Raw genomic sequence first — 22,799 nt, forward strand, 5'->3', positions numbered from 1 at the left:
CATGAGAATACAAATCCCTCTTCGAATCCCCAGTCCGTGTACATGAGGATACAAATCCCTCTTTGAATCCCCAGCCCGTGGACATGAGCTCCAGGGTAATAAGCCCAGGGCAATACAGAGGGCATCCCGCCCTGTCAGAAGGTGTGTGTTTTTAGTGAGACATCTGGGTCTTCATCTACCCTCTCAGGCTGTCATACAGGACCATGTCACAATCTTATAGAAGAGCAGGAGAATTCTGCCTGCTGTCCCAGTCAATACTTATCCCTTTATCAACATCAGTCCTGACCTGAAACATCAGCTTTCCTGCTCCTCTGATGCTGCCTGGCCTGCTGTGTTCCTCCAGCTCCACACTATGTTATCAGTTACAATGACTTATCTGGTCATCACCACTCTCCAAAACCTGGCTGCTGCATTTCCTACATTAGAATAGTGACCATTCTTCCAAATATTGTATTGACTTTAAAGGAATTGAGGTATACTGGGATTCTGAAAGGTGCTACGAAGGGATGTGTATAAATGCAGGATTTCCTTTTCCTCAGTGGCCCATATCTCATCGCCCTTTTCCTTATCATCAAGATCATCATTTTCCTCCTCTTCAACCTCCCTGAACCCTACCTTTCACGCAGCTGCAGATTAAAAGGGCATAAACTAAGAAGCGATGAGCAGAACACTCTTGCATTCCAGAAGACAAAGAAGGGTGTGGAGGTATCAGTCTGTCCATTCCTTGTACTGATGCCATGAGGACATTTTTGGTCTTTATCCATTGACTGAATTGTCACACCTCGTACTGCTTGAGGGACTGAGGTTATGAAATCTAACACACCATGAAGTATAGTCCTTTGGTGGTCCAGAACTTTGAGTATTTCTCAAAAGCGTCATGCTTTGCCAAAACTTTATGCCTTATAAGAACATAAGAACTAGGAGCAGGAGTACGCCATCCGGCCCCTCGAGTCTGCCCTGCCATTTAATAAGATCATGGCTGATCTTTGAGACTCAGCTCTACTTACCCGCCCACTCCTATAACCCTTAATTCCTTTACTGGTCAAAAATGTATCTAGTCTTGCCTTAAAAACATTCAGCGAGGTAGCTTCAACCGCTTCACTGGGCAGGGAATTCCACAGATTCACAACCCTTTGGGTGAAGAAGTTCCTCCTGACCTCAGTCCTACATCTGCTTCCCTTTATTTTGAGGCAATGCCCTCCAGTCCTAGTTTCACCTGCTAGCGGAAACAACCTCCCTGCCTCCACCTTATCTATTCCCTTCATAATCTTATATGTTTCTATAAGATCTCCCCTCATTCTTCTGAATTCCAATGAGTATAATCCCAGTCTACTCAGTCTCTCCTCATAATCCAATCCTCTCAACTCTGGAATCAACCGAGTGAATATCCTCTGCACCCCCTCCAGTGCTAGTTTATCCCTTCTCAAGTAAGGAGACCAAAACTGCACACAGTACTCCAGGTGTGGCCTCACCAGGACCCTATACAGCTGCAGCATAGCCTCCCTGTTTTTAAACTCCATCCCTCTAGCAATGACAGACAAAATTCCATTTGCCTTTTTAATTACCTGCTGCACCTGCAATCCCACCTTCAGCGATTCATGCACAAGGACACCCAAGTCCCTCTGCACAGCAGCGTGCTGCAATTTTTTACCATTTAAAACATAGTCCATTTTGCTGTTATTCCTACCAAAATGGATGACCTCACACTTATCAACATTGTACTCCATCTGTCAGACCTTTGCCCACTCACTTAGACTATCTATATCCCTCTGCAGACTTTCAGTGTCTTCTGCACACTTTGCTCTACCACTCACCTTGGTGTCATCTGCAAATTTTGACACACCACACTTCGTCCCCAACTCCAAATCATTTATGTAAATTGTAAACAATTGAGGTCCCAACACTAATCCCTGAGGCACACCACTAGCCACTGACCGCCAACCAGAAAAACATCCATTTACCCTTACTCTTTGCTTTCTACTGGTCAACCAATCCTCTATCCATGCCAATACATTACCTGTAATACCGTGCAACTTTATCTTATGTAGCAGCCTTTGGAGTGGCACCTTGTCAAATGCCTTCTGGAAATCTAGATACACCACATCCACAAGTTCCCCATTGTCCACCATGCAAGTAATGTCCTCAAAGAATTCCACCAAATTAGTTAAACATGACCTACCCTTCATGAACCCATGCTGGGTGTTCCCAATGGGACAATTTACATCCAGATGTCTTGCTATTTCTTCCTTAATGATAGATTCAAGCATTTTCCCCACTACCAAAGTTAAGCTAACTTGCCTATAGTTACCTGCTTTTTGTCTACTTCCTTTTTTAAACAGTGGTGTCACATTGGCTGTTTTCCAATCTGCGGGAACCACCCCAGAGTCCAGTGAATTTTGGTAAATAATTACTAGTGCATTTGCTATTTCCCCCATCACCTGTTTTAGTACCCTGGGATGCATTTCATCAGGGCCAGGAGACTTGTCTACCTTTAGTCCCATTAGCATGCCCAGCACTGCCTCCTTAGTGATAATGATAGTTTCTAGGTCCTCACCTGCTTTAACCTTCTTGCTATTAGTTTTCGGCATGTTATTTGCGTCTTCCACTGTGAAGACCGACACGAAATAACTGTTTAATGTCTCGGCTATTTCCTCATTCCCAGTTATTAAATTGGCCTTCTCATCCTCTAAAGGACCAATGTTTACCTTCGCCACTCTTTTACGATTTACATATTTATAGAAACTTTTGCTGCCTGTTTTTATATTCTGAGGTAGTTTACTCTCATAATCTATCTTACTTTCCTTTATAACATTTTTGTGGCTTTCTGTTGGTCTTTAAAGATTTCCCAGTCTACTAGTTTCCCACTACTGTTTGCTTTTTTATATTTGTGTTTTTTCAATCTGATACTTTCCTTTATTTCCTTAGACATCCATGACTGGTTCTTCCTTATCACTGGAATATACTTCTGCTGAGCACTGTGAAAAATTGATTTGAAAGTCCTCCACTGTTCCTCAATTGACCCACCATAAAGTTTTTGCTCCCATTCTACCTTAGCTAACTCCTTCCTCATTCCTTTGTTTAAGCGCAGGACATAGGTACTGGATTTAACTTTCTCACGGTCCACCTGTATTTTAAATTCGACCATACTGCGATCACTCCTTCCGAGAGGATCCCTAACTATGAGATCATTAATTATTCCTGTCTCATTACACAGGACGAGATCCAGGATAGCTTGCTCCCTCGTACTTATACTCATCAGGAAAATTCACCAAAGTAGAGGAAAATCAACATATATAAAGTCTGAGAGAGCAGTACTCAACTTAACAAAGTAAATGACAATCATTTCTCCAAGCAATGCCTAGACCAATCAGATGTAACCTGCCTGGCAGTAAACTGTCACCCATCATTAGTTGGGGCATTCTCCATGGTAACACCTCCACTAGAGTCTGCTTGCCAATCAATGCTAACTTTCATCTCATGGTGTTTAAATGCTTTTTCCTGTTTACATTGGTATACCTCACAGATTGTCCTTTTGAGTTCGAGTTGAATATTTCTGACAATATTGAGCTTATTTTATCAACAATATTCAAACTCTGTGACACATAAGGGCCCATGGTTCAGGCTGCCTTCTCCAGTACTGTGTCATTAATTGGGACTGTGTGCAAATTCTACTAAATGCTTTAGTTGCAAAATAACATTTGAGTAATATGTCCCGGGTGCATTCAGATAACTGATGCAACCGATTAGCTGATATCATTCAATTAAAGTGGATGTAGGGGTTTAAAAGCTTCTGCGGGCTCGTAATTAAGGGAGATGAGATCGCATCTTGTAAGACATGGTTAACAGAAGCCCTTAATCACAGAGCATTGTGAAGGGTGAGGAGTGCAGCAGTTAATCTTCCAAAGTGAACAGTATGTTGATGTCCAAGCTGCCCACAATTGGAAAGGTGGTTGACATATTACTCTCTCTGCCCTTGCCTCGTCATTGAACTTTTCTCTGGCAGTGGTCTTCAGTTCTGAGGATGAGGGAAGAAGGATCAATGTTATTTGCAGCATCTTCTGTGCAACTGAGACACACATTTCTGAGGATTCCTTTCCATGGAAACCAGCACTCCTTTCATCCCCGCGCCCCCTTCCCCGATTAAGGTAGAGAGTTCAATACTGGGAGGATATTGGAGGTTCGTGTGTACCACACATAGCCGGTTGCCATGTTTCACTGCCATGAGTTCCATGTCATGCTGCATCCCATTCAGGAACAACACCATTACCTTCACCCGTACTATCATGCTGCTCTTTCCTGGCTTTTTCTTAATTCCCCTTTACTTGGGGGCTTTTTATGACTGCTCCAGTTGATGCTTAGTTTTCCAAAGCGCTATAGAATTTCATAGCAGCCACCTGGAACAGGGGCTGGCATGATGGCTCAGTGGTTAGCACTGCTACCTCACAAGGCCAGAGAGTCAGGTTTGATTCCACCCTCAGGTGATTGATTGCCTGTGTGGAGTCTGCATGTTCTCCTCATTTCCTCTGGGTGCACCCTTTTTCCTCCCACAGTCCAAAGATGTGCAGGTTAGGGGGATTGACCATGGGGAAATGCAGGGTTACAGGGATAGGGTAGGGGGTGGTGTGATCTTATTAGGGTTAATTGGCAGAATGGCCTGGTGCCACACTGTAAGGATTCTATGGGTAGGACAGTCTGCTCAGCCTTTGAAATGATTTGGTTGTGTTGTTGCTACCCTGCCTGTTGCACATATCTTTTAACCTTTTCCACATTACTGGAGGATTGGTGGATATGCAAGTTACCACAGTACCCCCATGTAACACAAGGGTTGTGCTCAGCTAATGGCAGTGGGATGTGTGCAGCAGACGGCTCTGAGACATGTAAAATTTTAAAAAAAAGGACAAGAAGCGTTGGAGAAACTCAGAAGGTCCGGCAGCATCTTAGAGAGAGTAACAATTAATGTTTCAATTCCATTATGTATTTTCTCCAGAACCTGTTTCTGTTTCTCTCTCTACAGAGGAGGGAGGTGATGGCCTAGTGGTATTATCACTGGAGTCTTCATCCAGAGACCCAGGTAATGTTCTGGGGACCTGGGGTCAAATCCTGAATTCAAATTCATGGGCAGAATGGTGGCTCAGTAGTTAGTGCTGCTGCCTCACAGCACCAGGGACCCAGGTTCAATTCCACCCTTGGGTGACTGTCTATGTGGAGTCTGCATATTCTCCCTGTGACTGTATAGGTTTCCTCCCACAGTCCAAAGATGTGCAGGTGAGGTGGATTGGCTGTGCTAAATTGCCTGTAGTGTTCAGGGATATGTGGATTGGATGGGTCGTGGGGGGGATGCTCCTCGAGTTGGTGTGGACTTGTTGGGCCAAAGGGCCTGTTTCCATACTGTAGGGATTCTATGAAATGTGGTTAACTCTTAACTGCCCCCTGGGTAATTAGGGATGGGCAATAATTGCTGGCCTAGCCAACAACACCCTCACCACATGAATGAGATTAAAAATAAGATGCTACCAGATCTGCTGAGTTTCTTCAGCTTTTCACTTCAGACCTCTAGGGTCCACTATACTTTGCTTTTATCTGAGTCTTTTGGTTGAGTCAGAAACAGAGGAACAGAGGAGGCAACAACCTCATGCTATCATCACTGGACTGTTAATCCAGAAACCCACGTAATGTTCCAGGAACCTGGGTTCGAGTCCCACCACGGCAGATGGTGGAATTTGAATTCAATAAATATCTGGAATTAAGAATCTAATGATGATCATGAAACTGTGAAGTCAATTGTCGGGAAAAACCCATCTGGTTCATTAATGTCTTTTAAGGAAGGAAACTGCCATCGTTACCTGGTCTGGCCTACATGTGACTCCAGACCCACAGCAATGTGGGTGACTCTTAACTGCCCTCTGGGCAATTAGGAATGGGCAATAAATGCTGGCCCAGCTGGAGACACCCACATTCTATGAATTAATGAAGAGTGGCTCCACAGTTGAAAGCAAATAGTCATGTGTATTTTGGGAATTTTTATTTAATCCATTTACCCCTTGAATTTTGTGCCCAATCTTAGAATTTGGTTTGCTAACTGGTCTAATTCTTTTCAAAATTAGTATCTTGATCGACACCCATTCTATCATCACGACAAGAGTGAGGGGCAGCTTAACTATCAGAAATTCTGTGTTTTGCTTTGAAAGTCTGCAATAAATCGTCACTTTCCCTACTTAATTCAAATAAGGGCCATTACCAGATCACAGTCATAAAGTTTGAGCTTGAGGGATAGTTCTGTCCTCAGGGAGACAGACAACGAAAAGTGACAATTTCATGCCATTCAAATGTTCGCAGAAATGCTCTCAATGAGTAACGAGACAAACCTAGTTTGAAAGTCTCAGGAAGCGACTGCAAGTTGTAAGCCCATGGCAGTTTAATAATACCCCAATCAATACAGCCAAAGACTGAAGCCTTAAGGCAAGCTCTCTGCTTGCTGGTGATGGTGCGAGGGTCTAAACTATCTCCCTCAGGCCGCAGGGTCATTTCCCCTCAGAAAGATTCCCCCTCAGACATTTACTTCTGACTGCTGCAAAATCAGTAAATTTCCAATTGAAAGACATTCTATTTAGACTATCCATCAGCACACTCAAACTCATAAAAGCCATGCACAAGAAGGTAATCAGGGGAAACCAAACAATTCACAGGAAGAAAGCACCATATTGATTGTACGACTTTATGTGTTGGTTTATACTATAAATTCGAACTGCAAACATAAGGTGATTGATGGCTCCTTGGGCACTGCTCAAGCTTAAAGCAAACTATGTGCAGGTTGCCTGAAGGTCACATAGCTATAACAAACAGATGGATTTTCTCCTTTCAGTATGTTTCCTTGATGGGCAGCTCAATAAGTCTTTTCAGAAAATAGCCAATTTAATGAGTTTAACTTGTGTGCCTTTATCTAAATTATGACGATGAAATAAAATAAAGGGGAAAAAAACGAATCGCCGACTTTTACCCAATCCTACAAATCAATATGGCAGAAGACAAGGGTGGATGAGAGCAGGATTTCTGCACAAACTGAACCGATGAGCAATTCTGGATAAATTCACAAGGGAGTTTGTGTGTAAAATTAACAGCCTTGCGAATTGTATGTTAAAGGGCAGTGTTGTTATAGATTGTTGGGTGTAAACTATTACATGCAAAGCAGAATTTGCCCATTGAAAATGAGTGTTGAGTCGTGTGGAGTGGGCTGGAGACATGGAGCAGAGCGGAGATAGTTGTTGGACTCAGGACCAGGGTGGTCAGTAAGCGCTTGTGAGGCTGGTCAGACCACGTCATAGAGTCATAGAGGTTTACAGCATGGTAACTGGCCCTTCAGCTCATCCTGTCCATGCTGCCCAGTTTTTACAATTTAAACCAATCCCATTTACCTGTGTTTGCTCCATATCCCTCCATACCTATCCCATCTATGTACCTGTCCAAATGATTCTTAAATAACAAAATCGTACTCGCCTCCATCTCTGGCAGCCCGTTCCAGACACTCACCACCCTCTATGTGAAAAAAATTGCCCCTCCAGACCCTTTTGTATCTCTCCCCTCTCACCTTAAACCTATGCCCTCTAGTTTCAGACACCCCTACTGTGGGGAAAAGCGTTCCCCATCCACCTTATCTATGCCCCTCACAATTTTATTGTGGGACCCCCTGTGCTGATGCAATGGAATGTTTACCTGTAATGTTTATTTTTTTAACTATGTCTTATTTCTAACTTATGCTGTGAATCACTGTAAGCTAATGCAACTGTTTTTTTCTTTATCTCTCTGTTTTGTATCTAAGATTTGTACCAAGGTACTTTGTACCGAAGGTGGCGCATGAGAGGCGATATTGTAAACTTTTCACTGTGCTCCTGTACTTGAGTACACGTGACAATAAAACCTAATTCTAATTCTAATTCAGATATTAGCACCTTTGGTTGGCTAAGGCACACAACATGGAACATGGGTCAGGATGGTCACCACTGTAAGTTCATTTCAGAGCACCAATTGTTGTTAAAAAAAACCTACCTGATTTGTTAATTTCCTTGAGGAAGAGAAATCTGCTGTGCTTGCCTGTTCCAGCCAACATGTGACTTTAAAGCCACACTAATGTTGCTGGTTCTTAACCACCCTCTGAAATGGCCTGACAAGCTACTCAGTTCAACAGCAATTAGAAATGGATAACCGATGATGACCTCACCTACAATGGTCACATCCCTTGGAAAAATAAAGAGAAAAGGCCATTTGCGCTACCAGAGTTGGCAAGATGTTTTTTCTCATGATTGTTCCAGCCCATTAAAAAAAAAAGTTGAGAATCTTTCTAATCACCGACCTGATGTGTTTCAGTTCTGATTAAGGGATTGCCTCAATTTCAGTCAAAAACTGTATGGGCAGTTCACCAAGTCTTCTGAGAAAATAGCAAATTTAATGATTTTAACTTGAATGCCGTTATCTAAATTATGACAATGAAATAAAATAAAGAAAAAATCGAGAAGGCAACTTCTAGCAAATTCTACAAATCAACACAGCAGAAGACAAGGGCGGGTGAAAAAAATTCTGTTTGAAACGACTGAGTGACACCTACATTTCTACCCAAGATAACTGGTGTTCCTTCCTACAAAAAACAGTTTAAATTTATTGATTGCCGTACTGATACATACTGCAGACCAGCATAGCTGTATGATCTCCAAACTGGAAGAGAGTTGCCAACTCTTTCAGTGCCTTTGGCATCTTCAGCAATTGAAGATTAATCTTCAGTACACTGCTGCAAGCAAACATCCTCGGTGTGTTATAAACAGAATGTTACTTACTTCATTTTCTTTGAAGATGTTCATTCACTAATTGCAAAGTAATTTGCGAAAGAGCTTAACAAGGAAAAGTAATGACAGTGGCATGGATAGGGTGAATAGATCATAAAATCCCTGCAGTGTGCCAACAGGCCCTTTGGCCCAACAAGTCCACACTGACCCTTGGAGCATCCCACCCAGACCCATCCCCCTAACCTACACATTCCTGAACATTACAGGCAATTTAGCATGGCCAATCCACCTAACCTGCACATCTTTGGACTGTGGGAGGTAACCGGAGAACCTGGAGGACACCCACGCAGACACAGGGAGAACATGCAAACTCCACACAGACAGTCACCCAAGGGTGGAATTGAATGCGTGTCCCTGGGGTTGTGAGGCAGCAGTGCTAACCACTGAGCCACTGTGCCACCCCTAAGTCTTTTTCCCAAGGTAGGGGGAATCCAAAACTAGAGGGCATAGGTTTAAGATGGGACGGAAGAGATTTAAAAAGGGTCCTGAGGGGCAACTCAGAGGCTGGTGCATATGGAATGAGTTGCCGGAGGAAGTTAGGTACAATTGCAACATTTAAAAGGCATTTGGATGGACACATGAGTACGAGGTTTTAGAGGGATATGGGCCAAATGCTGACAAATGGGACGAGATTAGGCCTACTCCTGCTCCTAGTTCTTATGTTCTTATGATTAATTTCGGATACTTGGGCAGCATGGACGAAGGGGCTGTTCCCATGCAGTACAACTCTATGACTCTATGATTCTAGGAGTGTTCGAGATCAATTCAGTTGGGCACAAAAATGTCTGCTCCATGTCCAATTGACTGAGGGTTAGCAGGAGTGTGGTGGATGGACGATTTGTAGATTTCCAAATGGTGGGCTGGTTCAAAGTGGCAGGACAATTGATGAAACCTCCACTCAGTCAACCAAGCAAGTCTTGGCAACCCAAACTCTGCCCTGGGACAGCAGACGTTGAAGGGAACAGAAGGGTCACCAGGCCCGAAACGTTAACTCTGATTTTTTTTTTCTCCACAGATGCTGCCAGACCTGCTGAGCTTTTCCAGCGACTTCTGTTTTTGTTCTGGATTTTGAAGGGCATTTCAGCGTTCCAGATGAATACCTCCCAAAACCAGTTTGCACCCTCTGCTTGGGCTTTTTTGCTTCTGACCAGCACCCGTCAATTGCTCATAAAATTTCCTGACTTCCTTCTTAAGTAATTCATTCTGAACATGGGTCTTTTTATGCCTGAGTTCAGTGGGGATTTCTTGCTGCAATTGTATAAGCCTTACTGAGACCACAGCTGGGATACTGTGTGCCTTACCTGAGGACGGATGCTCTGGCGATGGAGGGAGTGCAACAAAGGTTTATCAGACTGATTCCTGGGAATGGCAGGACTGACATATGAAGAGAGACTAGATTGGTTAGGCCTGTACTGACTGGAGTTTAGAAAAATGATGGGGGTTCCCATAGAAACCGATGAAATTCTAACAGGGGAAATGCAGGAAGGATTCTCCTGAGGACAGCAGAATCCAGTACCAAGGGACACAGTTTAAGGATACAGGGCAGGCCATTTTAACACTGAGACGAGGAGAAATTTCTTCACCCAGGAGGTGGGGAGCCTGTGGAATTCTCAGCCACAGAAAGGGGTTGAGGCAAACCAATTGAAAGATTTCAAGGGGTTAGACATTGTTTTGAGGGCTAAAGGGATCAAAGGGTACGGGAGAAGACAGGAACAGGGGGCTGAGATGGATGATCAGCCATGATCATACTGAATGATGGAACAGGCTTGAAGGGCCGAATGGCCCACACCTGCTGTTAGTTTCTATATTTCGTTGTTTCTGCCTCCAGCCCTCTCAATAGGTGCTGTCCACAGATGGATTACTGCACTACGCAATACTTGGAGAGCAAACATGACTTTCAGGAATGTTACACAGCAATTCATTAGCATTATTGCAGTGTCTATTTTGTCCTGGCTGACTGATCACTTGTATCATTGTTGCCATCTAAGGGCCAGCTACAAGCTAATCTTTGTCCAAAAAAAAAACAAACGCAGCATTAAAAAAAGTGTAATCTAGGACTCAGATCAAGAAGAACTAGAGCAGAAAATTGCCTGGGAATCTTTGGCACAGTTCTCACCTGTAAGGTCCTAGTAGGGAGAGAATCTTGAAATATGTAAAACTGAATCTCTGAGGCTAGAGAGAAGCTTGATAATCTTTTTTGAACTGTAGGCAACCTTTAATAGCTTAGAAAGAAATTATTTCATAGAATCCCTGCAGTGTGGAAGCAGGCCATTCAGCTTATTGAGTCCACACTGACCCTCCAAACAGCATCCCAACTCTACCGTATCTCTACAACCCTACATTTCCCATGGCTAATCCACCTACCCTGCAAATCCCTGGACACTATGGGTAACGTAGCACGGCGCATCCACCCTAGCCTGCACATCTTTGGACTGTAGGACAAAACCGGAGCACCCGGAGGAAACTCACGCTCACACGGGGAGATTGTGCAAACTCCACATAGATAGTTGGCTGAGGGTAGAATCGAATCGAGGTCCTGGGGCTGTGAGGCAGCTGTGCAAGCCATTGTGCCACCATCTATGCATTATGTATAAAGAGAAAGAAGACGGTTGGTTCAGAGTTCCAAAGTATAAGTCAGTTAAAGGTAAACTTCAATCAGATATCAAAGGAAACCTATTCTTGGAAAGGGTATAAAATGACGTAAACAATCTGCATTTTGATAGTACCTTAACTGCAGTAAAATTACCCAAGGCGCTTCACAGGAGTGCCATGGAGGAAACTTTGAAAACAAGAAATCCCAGGCTTGGTCAAAGAAGTGAATTTCAAGGACTTGGTTAAAGGAGGCCAGAGAAGAAGAGAGTTGGAGATGTTTAGAGACGAAATTCCAGACCTGAGAAGCTGCAGCCGCGATGTGGAGGTGCCGGTGTTGGATTGGGGTAGACAAAGTCAGAAATCACACGACATCAGGTTATAGCCCAATAGGTTTATCTGAAATCACAAGCTTTTGGAGTGCACTTCACCTGACAAGGCAGCAAGGCAATGAAAACTTGGGATTTCAAATAAAGCTGTTAGACTATAACCTGATGTCATTGTTACTTCTGACTTATAGACTGCAGGTGATGAAGTTGCAGGCAGAAATGGTGAAGCTATTAAAATCTCAGAGGTCAGAGTTGGCAGAGTTCCAGGATTAAGGACAGACAAAGGTGTAGCCATAATCCACAACCTCCAGACCCATATTCTGGGGTCATAGTTTCAAATCCCCCCAGAGCAGATGGTGAAATTTGAATTCCATAAAAATCCAGCCAGATGGTAACCACCCAATCAGTGCTCTTTAAGGAAGGAAATCTGCCATCCTTACCTGGCCTGGCCTATATGTGACTCAAGACCCACAGATAAAATTCAATCAGATATCACAGCAATGTGGTTGACTCTTAACTGTCTTCTGGCCCAGCAGGCAACAACCCCCATATCTGCTGGATGAATAAAGTAAAAATAAAAATCTGGGGATGACACTGAGGAAGGGTCACTGCATCCAAAATGTTAACTCTGATTTTTTTCTTTCACAGATGCTGCCAGACCTGCGGAGCTTTTCCAGCAACTTCTGTTTATGTTCCTGATTTACAGCTCTTTCAGTTTTTAAAAATTGAGGGTTGTTGGCTAGGGGACATTACAAGATTCCTGCACTTCATGTAAAAACACAATGCACCAAGCACTGTGCCAAATGAACTGTGATGAATATTTAACCCTGCAAATTCACCCTTTATGCTTCCACTATCAATTTTGTTACTTACCCTTCTTTGCATAAGACATTGATTGATCGGCTTCAGAAGCAAGGTACAGTACTGTGGGTACATCTTGTTTTGTTTATCCAGATATTCAATAAGAAAGACTTGCATTTTATGACCTCAGGGTGCCTCAATGTGAAACAGACATTGAAGTTTTTCTGAAGTGCGCTCACTGTTGAAGAGAAGGAAACTTAACAGGCACCACGCACACAGCAAGCTCCCAACAAAGCAGCAATATGATTAACGACCAGATAATCTGCAATTTTTTTCGTGATGTTGATTGAGGCGTAAATGTTGGCCAACGAGTTCAGAGACAGCCTTTTCCTCTGGGGATGACACTGGTCTTAATCTAATAGGTCTTAATAAGCCTGCATGACTTCCCCTTTGTGGATACCTTATACACCTTACGACTCAAGCTATTTATCAAAAAACGTCCTGGACTCAACGGCTTGTCCTGGTAACCCCATTCCAACCATTCACCACTCACTCTGCAAAGTACTACCTCTGGATGGCTATCCTCAATTTGTCTTTCACAATCCTCAACCTATATCCTCCAGTCTGCATTCCAATGATCTAACTTGGACATGGCTTGTGAGACGATCAGGGTTTTGGATACACTAGGCTATTGCTGGATATGCATCAACAGCAAGTATAGGTTTTCAACATAGAGCACCAGTTAACTTTTTCATGCTTTGACTGTGTTGGATTACCATTCCTGTTAGGGCAATGGTTGCAGAGTTATCTCTGCTTAACAGAATAAAAGATTGGAATTTGGCCAATGTTTTTTAATTCATTCATGGGATGAGGCCGTCAGTGGCCAGGCAGCATTTATTGCCCATCCCTAATTGCCCAGAGGGCAGTTGAGATTCAACCACATTGCTGTGGGTCTGAAGTCTCATGTAGGCCAGATCAGGTAAGGATGACAGTTTCCTTCCCTAAAGGACAGATGGGTTTTTCCTGACAATCGACAATGGACTGATGCTCATCGTTAGATTCTTAATTCCAGATATTTAATTGAATTCAAATTCCACCATCTGCCATGGTGGGATTCAAACCCAGGTTCCCCAGAATGTTATCTGGGTCTCTCAATTAAGAGTCCAGTCATAATATTATTTGACTATTGCCTCCCCACTGTATGTAAATCTTGTTTTGCTACCATGGATTTAATAATCCCTCTCCTCAGCCCATCTTATCTTTAGTTATCAAGGAGACTTGAACAATTTCTTATTTCTCCAGAAGTAGATGACCAGAACTCTCTTTCGGATTGAGTGTTATGGACTCACTGTGCTAATCATATTTTGTACATGTAGTGACTTTTCACCGCTCAGTTCAAATCTGCACACTCGACTGTCTCCTTGCAAATCGACCATCATCTCCCTTATGCTTCCTTCTGTTATAACAGAGTCACTTCAAGTCAGCACAGCAGGGCTGATTGATTGATGCTCCAATCACACATAAATCTCCTGGCCCTTCATCGCCTGTCACTGGCACTGGATTTAGTTAAATGAGGATGTGCCAAACGCTGGATGCTAATGCAGCCAATAAAACATACATCCTATTTTCTCTCTTTTGAAAACCGCTGTTGAAGCTGAGTGATTTAAAACATGTATAATTCCTGGACAACTGGAGAGAAATAAGCTGAAAGGGAAATAGGCGCAGCACAGCGGGTCAAAACTCTGGAGGATTTCTTCATGTGTTAGTGTGACAGCCTAACTTTAGTTTGCTTGACCTTGCATGGATGATCTGGCTGCAGCTTTGCATCCAGTCTCTATGTATTGGTTATCTCAGCCAACAAGTTCCTAGGGGCAATAGAAGTGGCTCACTGCAATGAGCAAACAATTGATGCACTCATTACTGCTGCCCACCAGTCTCTGGTAGAAAGTCACACTTGAGGATGTATGGGCAGCCATTGGATTGTGAACAGGTTCCATTCTGGACTCCATTTCATTTGATTTGATTGAATTGATTATTGTCACACATACCGAGGTACAGTGAAAGTTTTGTTTTGCCTGCAGTACAGGCTGATCATAACCATACAAAGTGCATTAGGGTCATAGAACAGAGCAAGGAATACAATGTCGATACAGGGTGGAGCCGGAGGAGCACAGCAGGTCAGGCAGCAACAGAGGAGCAGGAAAGTCAACGTTTCGGGTTTACACCCTTCATCAGGGCTGGGGAGGGGGAAGGGAGCTCAGAAATAAAAAGGATGGGTGGGGCTGGGGCAAGGTAGGTGGGATGGGGATAGGTGGGTGCAGGTAGAGGGTGGTAGGGATTGGTCAGTGGGAAGGGTAGGGCGGATAGGTGGGAGAGAAGATGGACAGGTTGAGTTAGGTCAAGGAGACGGGGATGAGAGGGAGGGTTGATCATGGGAAGAGGCCGGGGTGGGGAGATTTTGCAACTAGTGAATTCCATGTTTAGGCCATCGGGCTGTAGGCTCCCCAGGCAGAATATGAGGTGTTGCTCCTCCAGTTTGCATGTGGCGTCATTGTGCCCTCCACATCCAGTGTATCATCCTCCACCACTTCCACCAACTACAATCTGACTCCACAATCAAAGAGCTATTTCCCTTCCCACCCCTATGTGCCTTTCGTAGGGACGGCTCACTCCGCGACTCCCTCGTCTGTTCCACACTCCCCACTAACCCCACCCTTTCCTGCAACTGCAGGAGGTGCTACACCTGCTCCTACACCTCCCCCCTCACACCTCCATCCAAGGCCCAAACAATCTTTCCAAATCCAACAGGGGTTCACCTGTACATTCTCCAACCTGGTCTAATGTATCCGTTGCTCCCGATGTGGTCTCCTCTATGTTGGTGAGACCAAGCTCAGACTCAGTGATCAATTCATGGAGCATCTGCGCTCTGAGCGCTATAATCAACAACATCTTCCAGTTGCCAACCATTTTAACTCCCCCTCCCACTCCCTAGTCAACATGTCCATCCTGGGCCTCCTCCAGGTCACAATGATGCCACAAACAAACTGGAGGAGCAACACCTCATATTCCACCTCGGGAGCCTACAGCCCGATGGCCTGAACATAGACTTCACCAGTTTTAAAATCTCCCCACCCCCAGCCTCATCTGATGTCCAACCCCCCCTGTCATTTCCGCCTCCTTGGTCTTACACAACCTGTCTATCTTCTTCCCCAGCATTCCCACTGACCAATCTCCACTATTCCCAAACTGCATCCACCTATCACCATCCCACTACCTTCCCTCCAGCCCCACCTCACCTCCCTCTATTTATTTCTGAGCTCCCTTCCTCCTGACCAGTCCTGCTGAAGGATGTAAACCTGAAACATCAACTTTCCTGCTCCTCTGATGCTGCCTGACCTGCTGTGTTCCTCCAGCTCCACAGACTGTATCAATGCTGACTCCAGCATCTGCACTTCTTGCGTTCTCTGAGGAACAGAATGTTACAGCTGCAGAGAAGGTGCACAAAGAGTGGGATCAACATTAAATTTGAGATTTCCATTCAGAAGTCCAGTAACAGCAGGGAAGAAGCTATTCTTGAATCTATTCGTATGTGTATTTGAACTTTTGTATCTTCTGCCTGATGGATGAGGGTGGAAGAGAGTACAACTGGGGTGGGAAGGGTCTTAGATTATGTTGGTTGCGTTCCCAAGACAGTGGGAAGTATAGATGGAGCTGATGGAAGGAAGGCTGGTTTATGTGATGGACTGGGCTGTGTTCATGATTTTCTGTAGTTTCTTGCAATCTTGGGAAGAGCATTTGCTAAACCACACTGTGATGCATCCAGATAAGATGCTTTCTATGGTGCATCTACTGCAAATGGATTTGTACGCAAGTCAGAACACAATGCGGGACAATGTAAAGCAGGTGTTCAGAAGTACAGGAAATGTTCATACGTTGGATTCTTCACATTACATTCCTGTATGAGATTGCGTTGGTAAATCAGGGACCCTACATACATGGAGGACTGGATCACGTTCAGCTTCAGCCAAGCAAATTTCAACATATTGTACTCCTAGTGCACAGAGACGACCAAACACCACCACCTCTTGCAAGGCAACTAGAGACGGACAGTAAATGCTGACCCAGCCAGCAACATCCAAAGTCTACAAGTCAAATTAAAAAAAATAAATGTTAAACAAAAGCGATTGCAATAATCACAGAATCCAACTTGATCCTATGTGTCATGTTTATTCACCATGATGACACAGTGCTTGCTGGGACAAATTTGATAACCAAGATGGTACATGACTCTTCCGCCTCTTCCAGACAAAGGTACACATTTAAACATTAATATAAATTCTCACATTGATGTGCATTCAGGTTGCATACCCAAAGCCTTTGACTCATGGTGGCTCAGTGCTGCCTCACAGGGCCAGGGGTCTGGGTTCGATCCCACCCTTGGGCAACTGTCTGTATGGAGATTGCACGTTCTCCCCGTGTCTGCTCCCACAGTCCAAAAATGTCCAGGTTAGGTGGACTGGCCATGGGATATGCAGGGATACAGGGATTGGGTGGGTTTTGGTGGGATGCTCTTTGGAGGGTCAGTGTGGACTTAATGGGGCTGAATGGCCTGCTTCTACACTGTAGGGATTCTATGATTCTAGGCAGGCCATTCTTGCCAGGGGATGAACGTACTTTCATCCACAAATCTACTTGATGACCATAGAAAGGTTCGTGCAATGGTCATGATAGACAACCGTCATCTTCTCCAGCAACTATAGCTAGTAAACTAATTTCAGAGACAGCTTAATCACATCGAGGATCGACGACCTTGACAAGGCAATAGCCATAAAAGAGTTTTAAATAATTCAAGACAAAATAAATTTGTACAAGATAGGTTCCCTTGTTTGCAAAAAGTACACAGTCAATTTTAGCATCTCATGAACTCACTTCTGTGGTAGGCTGTAAAATATTGGTCCAATAAAAGAGATCAAATTTTAATAACTTTGGCATTTCATTTCTACATATCGAGATGGCTCAACAAATGTATGTCATCAAGACTGCAGGGAAAAAATCCAAGGAGTTTCATTATGGCAGGATTTTTTTCCGAATGGGAGCAATAATTGAGCTCTCTCTTTCCTGAGGCATATATCACAGCCAGAAACATTTTCCAAGTGTTTTATATGAATAGTACCCGAGATTGGGTTACATGGAATTCAACTGACAACATGAATTCAAATCATGCTGTCACCTGCAGGAGCAGTTTTTGTTTGGAACAAAAACAAAGTTGCTGGAAAAGCTCAGCAGGTCTGGCAGTATCTGTGAAGGGAAAAAACAGAGTTAACACTTTGTGTCCGGTGACACTTCTTCAGAACTCAGTTTTTAATTTGAGTGGTTTATAATGTCTTTCAAATCTTTAAGCATGTAAGAGAATCAAACACACTTCCCAACACATTTATGTTTTCTGTTTCTGTTGGTGCCAGGGAGCGCAAACCATAAAGTACCATTTACTACTCTCTCCAGACATTTTTCTCTTTTCTAATTCTGATGGCATGGATTGCAGACACTGGAGGATTTCACTATTCTTAGGCCTTGTGGGTATACGGCAGCAGCAGCTTGGATGCTCCCCCACTCTCTCTACCCACAAGTATTCAGCGGTGGGTTTGCAGCCAAGGGGTACTTGTAAGAGACCTCCTCCTAACCTGAGAGGGATGTCACCATCTGACAGAATCTGCTCTGCAACTTACAGGGCAAGGTTGAGTTGCCTGTTCATGCCAAACTTTAGAGTCTCAAGTGATCCAATAATGTCCACTTGCTACTCCAGCCTCAATACAGAGGACAGTGGGAAGGGTTCAGAGACAGGTGAGAACCTCCCAGGTACGCCTGATCGAGGGTGGGGCACAGTGGTTCAGAACAGGGGTGGGGGGGGTGCCATGGGGAGTCTGCATCAGGGGTCACGTTTCAAGGTCACTCACTCTCGCCCCAAAGGTTTCAGCCCTCGATTCTGCATCACAGCTGCCCTTCAACTCACAATATCCACACTCCTGGTATCCCGGCCTACGCATCCCCCCCCTCTCCAAATGTCCCTTGTCTTCCATTCCAGCCATGGCACACTCTTCCTCCACCACGGCCCCTGGTAGCTATCTGCTGCTATCGACCAGAGCAAACCCCCTCAAAATATTTTAACCCTAACTTTTTCTTCTTTTAAAGGTAAGTGTAAGCTGTTACATTCCAGATGCAATTTGATTGTTCAAACTACTCAACATTAAGCGAAACACACTTTATTCAAACACTATAGTTAAAATGCAACAACAGCAAAAATAAAGGAAAGAATTGACTTAGCTGTAACTCTATTGAAAAAATTAAAAGAATAATAGATCCAGTAATTATTACTAATTAACTGTTCCAATATAGTAACATACTATAAACACACCCTTGACAAAAGGCAAATTCAGAAAACAGATTGTCTCACATGCACTTCCAGCAGATCAGGAGGTAAATAAAAATCAAGAGAAAACTCTGAAAGAGTGTAGCAGGGAGATATGTACTGCAGCAACGGACCCAAAAATAACTGCTACTGAAAAACTAAGAAACTAAAAATCTTGGTCCTGTGGAAGCTTGACCACACCCATTCAGGCTGCTTCCATTGTTCCAACTTTAAAAAACATACAAGGCTTCACAAGCTGTTTACTTTATTGACTTTCCAAATAGACAGTTCAGTACCTTAACTTCTCTTCAAAATCAAAGGACAAAATAACCTCTTAAACACTGCTTTCCAGCTCTAGCACTTTGACTCTGGGATGGCTTGCAGTCTTAGAAGTAGCCACCAGTCCTGGTGGCGCTGCTGAGACTATAGACTGGCAGGATCCACTGTCCTGAGGTGAAAAGTCCTTGTATGTGACAGGATGGAAGTCTTGCCTCGAGCCAGAAAACACTGCATGCATTCTCTTTCACGCTATCAGCTGGCACAAGCAGGAAGGGAAAGCCCACTGTCTGAGAAAAAAAAATCTGCTGAATTGTCGGTCCATGTCAATAAGCATCATTTGGCAAGTAAAAGAAGAGAGGAGCTATATCAATAAAAGCAAAATACTGCAGATCATAGATTCCCGACAGTGTGGAAACAGGCCTTTTGGCCCAACAAGTCCACACCAACCCTTAGAGCATTCCACACAGGCCCATCCCCCTATAACACACATAATGTGCATATCCCTGAATGCTACTGGCAATTTAGCATTGCCAATGCACCTAGCCTGCACATCTTTGGACGGTGGGAGGAAACTGGAGCGAACCCATGCAGACACAGGGGAGAATATGCAACCTCCACACAGTTGCCTGCGGTTGGAATTGAACCTGGGTCCCTGGTGTTGTGAGGCAGCAGTGCTAACCAACAAGCCACCGAGCCAACCCTGTGATGAAAACAAATGGTAACTGTAACAATCACACAGGGAAATGCTGAAGAAACTCAGCAGGTCTGGTGGCATCCGTGGAGAGAGAAACAGAGTTAGCGTTTGGTGGATTTAATTTACAGAGAGCATCGAAGGCTGAGGGGTGACTTTACAGGGGTTTATAAAATTATGAGATGCATGGATAGGGTGAATAGCAAACATCTTTTTCCCAGGATGGGGGAGTCCAAAACTAGGAGGCATAGATTTAAAGTGAGAGGGGAAAGATATAAAAGGGGCCTAAGGGGCAATCTTTTCACACAGAGGGTGGTGCCTGTATGGAATGAGCTGCCAGAGGAAGTGGTGGAGGCTGATGTAATTACAACATTTAAAAGGCATCTGGATGGGTATATGAATAGGAAGGGTTTAGAGGGATATTTGCCAAATGCTGGCAAATGGGACCAGAATTATTTAAGATATTTGGTCAGCATGGACGAGTTGGGCAGAAGGGTCTGTTTCCATGCTGTATAACTCTATGACTGCATGTGTTTGAAGAAGAATCCCACCAGTCTCAAAACATTAACTCTGCTTCTCTCTCTTTCAACAAATGTGGCCAGATGTGCTGAGTTTCTGCAGTGTTCTCTCCACAACATACAGCATGAAAGCCATGTATGCTCATGGGACAAGCTGTCTACACATTCAAAGAGTACAATTTTAAAGGGCCTGGCGGTAATGTCACTAGACCAGTAAACTCGAACCCCAGGCTAATGTTATGGGGTCATAGGTTCAAATCCTAACATGAATTTGAATCGAATAAAAAATAAACCTAATTTAAACCAGAGGTGAGGAGGAATTACTTTTCTCAAAGGGTCATGAACCTGTGGAGTTCACTGTCCCAGAGTGTGGTGCTGGCCAGGAGTCTGAGTAAATTGAAGAAGAGGGACAGATCTTCAATGAGGGAAGGGTTAGGGAGAGTGAGCAGGAAAGTGGGGTTGTAGCCGAGATGAGATCAGTCATGATCGTATTAAACGACAGAGCAGGCTCGGGATGGAGGGAGAGAGGTTGTGAATTGCCTCTCCTGATCCTAGTTCTAACGTTTTGAATGGTAACCAGGTAATTATCATAAAAAACAAACTCAGCTGGTTCACTAATCTCCTTTGGGGAAGGAAATCTGCTCTCCTGACCTGGTCTGGCCGACACACAACTCCAGATCCACCATAATGTTTTTGACTCATTACTGCCCTCTAGGCAATTAAGAATGGGCTAAAATGATGCCCGAGACAGTGACACCAGCATCTGATAAAAATATGTTATGAAAATGGCAAGATTCTTGCCAGACTGGAACTGACCACTGTGGTTCAGAAGTGACAGGGCCACCCACTGAGCTACAGTCTGTACAGAATGGGGGTCTTCATGTGGTTCAGAGACACATTGGTTTTGATAACACCTTGTCATGTTTTGCTCTGTTATGGGCACTATATAAACAGGGATTACAGTTGTTATGCAAATTGGTTGCTGTGATTGCCTACAAAATAACAGAGACTATCTTCTCAAAAAGTCAGTTCAGGCAATTTGCCTTCTGCACCTGAAGAAGCTGTCTTCAGCAAATCATCCCTGCACCCCTCAATCCACCAGGATCATAACTAACACTGACACGTAATTCTATAGATTGCAGCTATGCACCACCTCAGTTTCCTCAGCAGACCAGAGAAAGACAGAATGACGGACAGAGACAGTGAGAGAGATAGAGAGAAAAGGCAGAGACCGAAAGTGCAAGAGAGAGAGAGAGAGACACACCAACAAAAAGTGAGCAGAGAGAAAGGGAGACATCGAGTAACAGAGAGAGAGAAAAGAGAAAGTGAGGAGAGAGAGAGAGGGGGAGAGACCGAGAGAGAGACAGACACACAGGGAGACATAGAGAGACAAAGTGAGGAGAGAGATAGAGAGAGAAAGTGAGAAAGACAGAGAGATTAGAACAGGTAGTTCTTTTCGACCAGTGTGGACACGATGGGTAGAAAGGCCTTCATCTGTGCTGTAGGTCTCTATAACCCTATGGAGCGGAGGGGAACACCATTGGTGAGCATGGAGAGAATTACACCTCGTGGTACTTAAAGTAAATCATTGCTGTCAGCCAGGTTGAAGTCCACCAAACCAATGGAAGCCAGACAAGTCAACTGTAATGGTATTGAGAGGCGTCATGAGCTTCAGAAACAGCACTGACTGAAATTACTCTCGGTTCTGCATGATAGGACAACAAACCCTACTACAGTGAAGTAGCCAACCTGATACTTTGAGAAGATACTTTGAGTAGTGGGAAGTTGTGCGTGGAGTCCGAAGAGATAGGAGAGGTGCTAAATGAATATTTTTCGTCAGTATTCACACAGGAAAAAGACAATGTAGTCGAGGAGAATACTGAGATACAGTCTATTAGACTAGACGGGATTGAGGTTCATAAGGAGGAGGTGTTAGCAATTCTGGAAAGTGTGAAAATAGATAAGTCCCCTGGGCCGGATGGGATTTATCCTAGGACTCTCTGGGAAGCTAGAGAGGAGATTGCAGAGCCTTTGGCTTTGATCTTTATGTCGTCATTGTCTACAGGAATAGTGCCAGAAGACTGGAGACTAGCAAATGTTGTCCCCTTGTTCAAGAAGGGGAGTAGAGACAACCCTGGTAATTATAGACCAGTGAGCCTTACTTCGGTTGTGGGTAAAGTGTTGGAAAGGATTATAAGAGATAGGATTTATAATCATCTAGAGAGGAATAATTTGATTAGGGATAGTCAACACGGTTTTGTGAAGGGTAGGTCGTGCCTCACAAACCTTATTGAGTTCTTCGAGAAGGTGACCAAACAGGTGGATGAGGGTAAAGCGGTTGATGTGGTGTAT

General features: G+C 44.0%; 1 protein-coding gene across 1 annotated transcript in view; it reads right to left on the reverse strand.

The window, feature by feature from the left end:
* The window catches only part of nrxn3a (neurexin 3a), a 1,856,693-nt gene that overhangs the window by 863,215 nt on the left and 970,679 nt on the right, over window positions 1-22,799 (reverse strand). The window contains 1 exon segment of the mRNA XM_048600025.1: window positions 2,324-2,353. Coding sequence (XP_048455982.1) covers window positions 2,324-2,353 — 30 coding nt within the window.

The sequence above is a fragment of the Rhincodon typus genome, chromosome 8, assembly GCF_021869965.1.
Source record: "Rhincodon typus isolate 14 chromosome 8, sRhiTyp1.1, whole genome shotgun sequence".
Lineage (NCBI taxonomy): Eukaryota > Metazoa > Chordata > Chondrichthyes > Orectolobiformes > Rhincodontidae > Rhincodon > Rhincodon typus.